This window comes from Histoplasma capsulatum, genomic scaffold (genome assembly GCF_000149585.1).
Source record: "Histoplasma capsulatum NAm1 scaffold_10 genomic scaffold, whole genome shotgun sequence".
In the NCBI taxonomy this organism is placed as follows: Eukaryota; Fungi; Ascomycota; class Eurotiomycetes; order Onygenales; family Ajellomycetaceae; genus Histoplasma; species Histoplasma mississippiense.
This window is the reverse complement of record NW_001813973.1, coordinates 367,882-377,032: the sequence shown is the minus strand read 5'-3', so window position 1 is coordinate 377,032 and position 9,151 is coordinate 367,882. Positions and strand designations below refer to the sequence as shown.

The following is a 9,151-nucleotide window of genomic DNA, read 5'->3' as shown; positions in this document are numbered from 1 at the left end:
GCAGGGTTGTGAACCACTCAATCCTGACACATTGGCATAATAAGTATGTCAATTTTGTCGGTCTAAGTTCAATCCCAGACCGTTTCCCATAAGAATAACGGAAGAATAACGGAAGAATATTGAAAGAAAAGAAAAGAAAAGAAAAGAAAGCCGTGTAGATCGTCGAGCCGTAGGAATAATGATGATGACAAAATATGCACGAGACTCTGTATACCTCCAAAGGAATTCAGGCGCGTGATCCAATGTCCATTTCCAGTTTCCTAATTTTTACCCTTTATAGATCTGCAAATGCAAGCTCATAAACTAATCCAAGCGTCATCTTCGCATGTTGGAGCATGTGGTCGAAGTCGAGGGAGCTGACCTCGTCTCGTGTCGTGTGAATGAGTTTACTGGAGTATTCGAATTTAGACTCGATGACGAAGGCAGAGGGGTAGCCGTATCGGCTGGCGGAGGCGTGGTCGGAACAGGCGTACCCACACTTTGTGAGGACGTAGGATATTCCGCAGTACTGTTGTTTTTTCCCGGGTGGAAATCATGGGTTCGTTAACATACATTGTGCCTAAAGTTAATTTGTTTAAAGGGCGCATGGGTATATATATATATCGCATGTTGCGTATTGTTTGGAAGGAAACTCACCCCAGTGACCACCTTCGTAATAAAATTAGTCAGCCCTTCATCAACAAAGTCTGTGATGATGCCAACGGAATCCACATGTCCGGCATTCATAGTCCCCTTTGAATAACCGGTCATATCCTGCTGAAGCATCGACTTGACATCCCTATTATCCTGTTTGTACTGGGCGAATACAGCTTGAGATCCCAACAAACCGGCTTCCTCTGCAGAGTACCAATGGAATTCAACCGTGTTTGGCGCTTTACCCTGTGCAACGGCTTCTGACTTGAGCAGGATGCGCAGTGCCTCAAGAATAGTGGCTGTCCCACTGCCGTCATCATCTGCACCAGGAGCAGGTAGAATCGATGGCATTAACAAATTGATGCTGTCCTGATGTGCACCGACTACAACGGTCTTGTTGGTTTGGCCAGGGATAGTTGCGATGATACTGAACTGGCCCCAGGGATGCTCGAATTTCTCAACCCTCGCCCCCGTTGCCGAAGATTCCTGGATGATCTTCTCAATCTGCTCGAACAACCAGATTGCAGACTGCCGGCCACTCTCGGATTTATAGTATCTCGTATGGAAGGAGGTGAATTTAGTTAGAAATGTTTGCAATCTATTCTTGGATAGGCTGGAGGCTAATTTCTTGACGTGGGCTACATTCTGTAGCTCTGAGGGGAAAGTGACGGTAGTCTGGGCGAAGGTTTTAGGGAATACATTCTGCTCGGCCTCGGCGGTGATGTCGAAAAACCTTCGGCCATCCTATAGGAGTATTAGCAAAATACACAGGGTTGACAAGGGGACCGAAAAACATACCCGTCTCAGTCCCCATTTCTCCTCCTCAGTAACCCAGCGAGTATCACCGGGGCCAAGCTCGATCAGAAACTTCCCAAGATGCACATCCTCAATAGTGTCGCCAATGGGCTTTTGATCGGGAACCGCTGCCACAATCGTTGTTGAAGCCGCGACGCCCAAGCTCAGCAAGCTGGGAAGCTTCATCGTAGCGTGCAGAGCAGTCAATTCCAAGATAGAGGAAGCAAGCTTCAACGTGATACCGCAACTGATGTGATTGGACCTATGCGAGGGAATAAACTGGAGATAACGAATTGACCAGTATGAAACCGCAGGCAGCACAGATGCAATGATAAAACATAGAATATAGAACCGTTGGATAGGAAGGTGGACGAGGAATGCCACGATGAGCGGCGGATGATGGACGACTGACGACGACGACGGTCTGTGCCCGGCATTGGCTGATCAGCCGCTTGCCGATGGGGCTCATTTTAGGGTCTAGCCCGGGCGGGGCAAGCGCCGCCCGGGCCGGGATTTCTCCCGCTCTGCTGCTATTCTTGGCGGGGCAACACGTGAATGGAAAATATATAACGCCTTAAATCACCTCAACAAACCTCGTGATGTAGACCTGCTGTCCCTCTGCTTGCCGTGCATCTCTGATCCATCGGTGGGGTGATGAAAGCTAGACAATGAATTAATTACACTGACCTTGGGAAGGGCTTGTTCCTAGATAACCTTACTCAAGTGATGGGCGGCGGCATTTTGCTTCTTCCAGTCGTAGTAAACTATTTATAGTTTGTTTACCAGTTGACAAATATTTTTAGAAAGCTGGTTTGGCTCTGGGAGGCAATTCGCAAAAGAAAAGCCATACAGGATAAACTGTAGAAGAGCTCGTAGTAATGAACAAACAACCCCATGCTGGTACGGATATTCCGAGTTCTGTGAGCCTGGACACGTCGTGATCAAGTCATTGCGGTAAGATCACACATGTAAGAAAACACACACATTATTGGGATTCATCGGTGACGGCTTCGGCAAAATCATCTGAGGAAAAGGGAATGGGAGGAGAGCAAGAACAGGAAACGGAGGAAGACAAACGCCCTATTGCGAAATATCTAAACCCAGCATCAGAGAGCGGGAGAATACCTGTCCGCTAGGTGGGTATGTTTCGGTTTATCCTACGAATTATTGAGAAGTCCAGTTCAGAAATTTCTTATGCAATGGTATAGTTCTTTCATCAGTTCATGTACGAGGCTCATCGCGATGACTAGAATTGCGGCGTAAACGACAGAAGCCTCAACCCAGACGCCAGGGTTTTTTTTTTTTTTTTTTTTTTTCGTGTCGTTTTTTTGCGTAGGGATTGCATTAAGAGTTGGACAGGTCCTGTAATGTATGAACTGTGCATGTATCTCTTCGGATGCTCTAAAACCGCGTCCTAGTCAAGCCTCATCTGGTAGCGACTGTCTATTCCCAGAGCCCATTTCCAAAAAAAAAAAAAAAAAAAAAAAAAAAAAAAAAAAAACCGCCGCCATTCCTCGAGAATCCGACTGAAACCAGAGTGTTGGGGTTGGGGAGGGTCATTTCTTGGAGTGTGAGAGCAACTCATCTTGTAGCACGAAGGCGACTTGAATGAGAAGAGTGAAAGTCGTCCTCCCTGAGCAGATTCTGCGGGGACCAGCTTCGAGTCATACGAATGCAGGGATCGTCTTGGCGAGAGTCATCGTAATTGGAATAAATGGCATTCGATGCGTTCTCACTGCCGCTGTCCCTTCTCTCCAAATGCTGCAAATTTTGCAAGTTTTGCAAGTTTTGACATCCAAGAGGTAATTAACTAGAACTAGTTGAATGAATCAAGATGTAAATTGTTCAGGCAGGGGAACTTTCCGTTCGTGTTCGGAAGTTCCAGGGCTAGCTGGGCTGGCAATTATGACTCAGCTGCATGACTCAACCCTCAGTTATGATTGGCCAGCACATCCCAACCATCGCTGTGTGTTGAACTTGGGCTCCATCTCCTTCTCCCTTTAAAAGCCCGCTCCCGCAGCATTCCTTGTTCAGGCCAGCTGAATCCCGTTCGCTATATCAAGTGAAAGACTCAATTCCGTTCCAGAGGCTATTGCCCCCTCATATTTCGGTTTCGCCCCTCGTTTGCGGTCCAATTTGGGAGATTCGACGCGCTTAACATTCAATTGCTAACGCTCGTTATGGCTATTCATCCAACGCTCCATACTGAAGGTTCTCTGACGCCACAACATGTCCAGGTGATTTCTGGCTGGCTTCAACAATCCGCCCAGTCTATCCACAGCGACGGAGCTGGAGTTAACCCCACTGCAAGAGTGCCGGGAACCTCAGTGTCCCTAGCAATCCCCTTGGACGAGGAGCACACTCCACTCACCAGCTTGCCATTACCTGTAAGGACAACTGCCAATGGCGATACAAACTCCCATGTCGTCTCTTCTGCCACGTATAGCCGCAGGGAGCCACTCCGCCGCGATAGTCTGAAAAGACGCGATGCCCTCCTGAAAGGCAAGGAAGGAAGCCGCCGTAGACAGCGCTGGGAAAATGGTATGTAGAGAACTCACCCGACCTGTTTGCCCAGTCACATGCATGAGCCCGCCAAAAACACACCCGCATCGTTAGGGCCATGCGCCTATGTCGCATGTAACCGCCCCGAGCGGCTAATGGCCCGAGCCACCATAACCCCCATGAATAATTTATGACTATATCTTCCACCACCGCTGCTTTATGTCATCATTTATGCACGTCTTGCAGCTCAAAACATCGAACTATTAAGATTTAGCGGCGCTGACAAGACGCCTGTCCACTATTTTCTTGGACTCTTCTGCTCGTTTCCCAGACCGCCTTCTTCATAATCCTTGGGCTCAACCACCCTCTGCGATCGATTGGCAGGTCCAGCCCACCTACCAGCGCCGTACGGTTCCATATTACTTAGCTCCGCTCTGGGATTCCCACTTCGCGGCTAGGGAACAGGCTAAAAGTAGCAACAAGCCCCTCAAGGCCAATCATAAGGATGGTAGTCCGGTTGTCCAATCCCAGATCCCCAAGGATCTGCGGCTGAAATTAAAACATGCTCGAGCTGCCCGTGGGTTATTGCGGGATCTTGAGGAGAAAATTCGCCTGTTTGTTCAAAGGTATTATGAGAAGCAGGTTGTTTCGGCACAGGACGAGGACGAGGTAGAGCTGGATGGCGCCCCGTCTCTTCTTTCCGATGAGGAAAGATGGGAGAAGCTGCAAGACAAGGCGGAGACCGAGACCGAGACGGAAAAAGAGTGCGATTCTGATGATGACGAAATTGTATTCGTCGGTAGAAAGGGGCGGATGCTCGATGCGTCAGCAAACCATAATCGGACAACGAAGATCATTCATCCCGATGTCGACAGGCCGGCTAAGGAGGAAGTTGGTGAGAAGATGGTCTTCGAAAGCCTAGAGGGGGATCGCGCTGCTGGCTTCGGGTTCGTCCTAAATGAATCAATTTTTGTTTCCTCACCCTCACCTTATTCTCTCCGAAATGTTTCCCCCTTGCTCCTCAGCTTCCTTTGTTCACTTCTTCGAGACCAAACTAACCAATCTCCATCCAGCCGCTGGCTGGTCCACTCTCTCGCCTCCTACTACGGCCTGCGCACCTGGTCCGTTACAGTTGGCAATCCAGCCCGTCGCGAGGCGTACGTTGGCATCAATCATCCACAGCCCGCCAAGCAGCAGCGGCAGCAGCAGAATCATCGGGATTCTCTGCCCTCAACGATGCCGGGAAATAATAGCTCGCCCATACCTGCGGTCGGACGTCATGTTGCCAAAGCAGCAAGAGGTCAGCCGGACGACATACTCCCTCAGCCTCTGTGGGTGGCTGTTGGTGTCTCTTGACTTTATTTTAGTTGATAGATTGCCGCTTCCGCGGTTGGGAGAGCGATTTGTAAACTAGGGAGGTGGCGATTGCTGCCGTGTGCCATTCTGCTTTTTTTTGTGTCTTCATTCTAGAGAGAAGATTTTTTATTATTTCCGTGCCTATTCTATTTGAATTCCGTGTCTTTTTTTTTTTCGTCGTTGATCCTTTGTGGGCTTTTACCTCCTTTGGGAAGAAGGGAGGTTATGGCAACAGTTCACTCGTACATGTCTTATGAAGTGTGCGGTACACAAACTGCGTTAAGCCACCCTGATCCTTGTCCTCGATTTTAGATGTTTGGAGCAGAGATTTCATTCATGTTGGGATTGTTACAAGAAATGAGAGAAATAAATGAGAAGAAAAGAGAGACGAGAGAGAGAGAGAGAGAGAGAGAATGTGTTGACATCAACATATATATAATTTTCATATTCTCTACATAAATTTGTTTTTTCCCCGAATATTCGCATTTGCTAATTTTGCGTGTTTTCCGATGGTTGAAATTTACTGATCAAAGCACAATTGCTATGCGTGCCGGAATATCTTTGACCGGGCGAGAAGGGCCTGTTTACATATCAGACGTATCCACCGTCTCGTATGGGGCCCGGTAAAGAGGAAAATAGGAGCATATATCAGCCCGCATGTTCCGAGACGAATAGAGAAAGGAGCGAACGAGAAAACGACAACTGTATATACATACAGCACGGTGTAATAGGCAGTTCAGCATGAGGAACACATATCTGCTACATTCTAGCAGACGTGACGCCGTTTAATGAAACCAGGACGACCGGGAAGAATATGCTGAGCAAAGTCAGTGCCCTGACTGAGATTTTCCCAGTCGTATCTCCTTGTTTTCTGTGAAATACCAGCCGCCCTTTCTTTTCGTAATTGTCATCATGAAGCAAAAGCTCATTTTTCCATTTCATTGCAACCGTTGCTGCGGGAGAGTTTCTGCAACGGGCACAGGCTATGCTTCTGCTGGCTTTTCTAGATCTATTTTTTTCAGTTTTCTCATTTTTACGACATATTTTCTGTTATGCTGCCCACCTGTTTTGACACCCAGGGTTCGCAGCACTACGGCTAGCCAGCGCTTATGTCGTGGTATGTTGGTGGCCCTCCTCACGTTATTGAGCGATGCAATTTTGGATGCAGGGCGACCGTGACGCGTCAATTAATGACCGTTCGTAGGAGTTAGGTATCGTTGAAATTCATTCGACGATGGGGATTTGTTTTCTTCTCCTTCAACACCTCTCTTCCCTTGCCCATTCTTGTTCTCAACGAATGCTGAGAATCCTTATCGATCGTCAAACAAACCAAATTTTCAACCGGGAAACACTACCGAGCCTGGTCTCTTGGATTGTCTGGTTGATCATCAGCAATTGCACAGGAATTTAGGCTGCTTCCACATGAGAGGGAGATGAGTGGTGAACTTGAACGACTCTCCTCCCTTTGATGAGCGTGGGGAGCGGTTGATGGACATGTTGAACAAGCAATATCTATTTGCCTTCACTGACTCTTTAAAGGCGATTCAACACCGGAATAATCTCTCTTCTATTAAGTATTCATACCGCTGCAGCTCATCGTGTATATAACCATCAAGTAATACTACTTACTCACACCTTGGAATAAAACTCTTTTGATATTTCGACCCGCTCTTGAAAACAGGCCGATAACGCACGAATAATCCACTGTATCACATAGATCCTATGCCCCTCTCCTTTTCTTTCCCCTCACTACCTCGCCTTCTGAACAAAGTCCACAAGTCTTTCCCACTCCTACAAACGTACGATGCACTGAACTCATACCATCGGCACCCTGCGGTTCGCGATGACTGCAGCTACTTCCGATTCCTCTTTCCCAATATCATCCAAAAATACCCGCAGTTGAACAAGCTGGCCGACGAACGTGAGATCCCTTGAAACAACGCCTCGAAATGAGGCCGTTTCAGAACCCAAGCTGTGGCGGGTGGCAGAGGGGTCTAGCTTCGACAAACGGCTTTCGGAAGTTGAGCTTGTTGAACAGCCCCTCAATGAAGGAGCGGAAGATGCCTGCTTCTGGCTCCCGAGCTGCGAAGGACCTAGCGTGATGTTGAATGCATGACACGTCCTGTGAGGGTTTGTGCTTCGGGTGTTAGCAGGTTGAATGCCACGGAGTGAAAGCAGAATCGGCGCAGATGCAGGAGTTACTTTGCACACTTATTGGCTTGCTGGATGATGGGAAAGATAAAAGAACAGGTGCGAGTGGGGAATGTGTTTGCAACGTAGCATTTGGGATATGGATTGCTTACACTTTAGAGGAGATTCATGAATTCGGCAAAAGAGAATCGATAGGTTTATTGATGCTAGGTAAGGGGGGTGAGTATTGAAAATTGCCTTTGATGACGATCTAATATTTTCTTCTTTTCCCCTCTATTCTACTCGTGTCAGCTTCAATCTAGATATAATAAGACTTAAGTCTATAGAAAGGCTCAGTGAAAAGAAAATGCTGTATGCAATGACTCTACGTATCTAGATACTATTCAAGGACTTGCAATTGTTGATTTGTTTCTGCCAATGGGTTAATTGTCATTTAATTGATGACTGGAATATAGCTAGATGCGTCAATATAGTTCAAATATCTAGGGGTAAATTGGGAAGTGTGGTGCTGTTTCTTCTCTAGAAAAGGGCGGGCAATGCTGTTTGCCGTTCTCATTCACGTTACTTGTGGTAAAGGATGGAGAGGGAGCGGGTGAATTGCCTTCACGCCTGCGAGATGGCAACGTGCTTATACATGGTCTCATCTAGCATCCACTTAGGAATTTAAATGCGCTTACGGGAGACTGTCAGACATGAGCGTGTACATACATATGCATGTTGTATTCACATGCGTAACGTACAAATGTCGTGATCTTGAAGTAACCCCGGATAGCTACTTTCTAATACCTGGCTATATGTACAAGCATGTACAATACATGCTAAACATATATTGCCTTGGGAAGCGAGAAAGGGTAATTGAGGAAAGGGTAATGGTAGACATAGCAGGCAACGTAATTCCATAGCACAAATAAAAACAAATAACCGCGCCCATCGAGATTGCTATCCTCCTGTTGTGCTCCGAAAAGCTGAGAAGAAGCATCTATAATATACAGCGATATCGCACAACAGGTGCCTGTATCCCAATTCCTGAGTAACATGCGACTGGTGCAGAAAAAAAAGGGGGCCATCAGATAAGTTCCATAGCCCCTATATGTAGTTTATACCTTTGTATAAAGTTCTGTCATTCCCACTCTGTTTCACCATTATTTTTACATACGCAAATAGTCCTCCTACCCTCCTTGATAAGAACAATATCTAGCAAATTTAATTTCTCTCCTTCGTTTTCCTTTACCTTCCCCCTGGAAACTCCGTGCACTACTTGTCCACGGAGAGGATATCTAAACATGAAGCTCCTTTACACCCTTGCCACCGCCCTCCTCACCCTCACTGCAACCACCAAAGCCGCTCCACAGCTGCCGCTGCCACTTGACACCGTGACCGGCATCGTTGGCAGCCTTCCCGTTGTAGGGGGGATTGTCGGCGGCGGACCCCCGGTTAAAGTTCGACAAGCTCCGGATGAAGACGGCGGGGACACGGACAGGAAGTGAAGTACAACGCAAGTCTGTAGGTTTGGCTACTTTGATTCGTTTTACCGGGATGATTGTCATCAGCGAGCTAATAATGCGAAGAACGTCTATAGATTGTCTCCGCTCCTAGTTATATGTGGTCATCATGAACGATTGGAAATGGATGGAATGCGGGTGTCATTCTTAGGATAGTTGACCTTGGTTCAGGCATCTCTTTGCTGGCAGTGTTGTATTTCGAATGCGAGGGT

General features: G+C 47.4%; 3 protein-coding genes across 3 annotated transcripts; 1 reads left to right on the top strand and 2 right to left on the bottom strand.

Moving 5' to 3' along the window:
- Positions 1–274: 274 nt before the first annotated feature.
- HCAG_08005 (hypothetical protein) lies at positions 275–1,614 on the bottom strand (the record flags this gene model as incomplete). The annotated part of the gene is made up of 3 exons (XM_001536846.1): positions 275–508; positions 637–1,377; positions 1,432–1,614. The coding sequence occupies 3 exons, from the start codon at positions 1,612–1,614 to the stop codon at positions 275–277; spliced, it is 1,158 nt and encodes a 385-aa protein (XP_001536896.1).
- A 1,719-nt stretch (positions 1,615–3,333) lies between these two features.
- HCAG_08004 (conserved hypothetical protein) lies at positions 3,334–5,286 on the top strand (the record flags this gene model as incomplete). Its single annotated transcript, XM_001536845.1, has 4 exons — positions 3,334–3,394; positions 3,640–3,969; positions 4,199–4,877; positions 5,004–5,286. 4 exons carry the CDS (start codon positions 3,334–3,336, stop codon positions 5,284–5,286), a joined length of 1,353 nt encoding a protein of 450 aa, XP_001536895.1.
- A 2,584-nt stretch (positions 5,287–7,870) lies between these two features.
- On the bottom strand, positions 7,871–8,821 carry HCAG_08003 (predicted protein; the record flags this gene model as incomplete). The annotated part of the gene is made up of 6 exons (XM_001536844.1): positions 7,871–7,892; positions 8,115–8,120; positions 8,214–8,223; positions 8,441–8,523; positions 8,594–8,631; positions 8,759–8,821. The coding sequence occupies 6 exons, from the start codon at positions 8,819–8,821 to the stop codon at positions 7,871–7,873; spliced, it is 222 nt and encodes a 73-aa protein (XP_001536894.1).
- Positions 8,822–9,151: the final 330 nt, after the last annotated feature.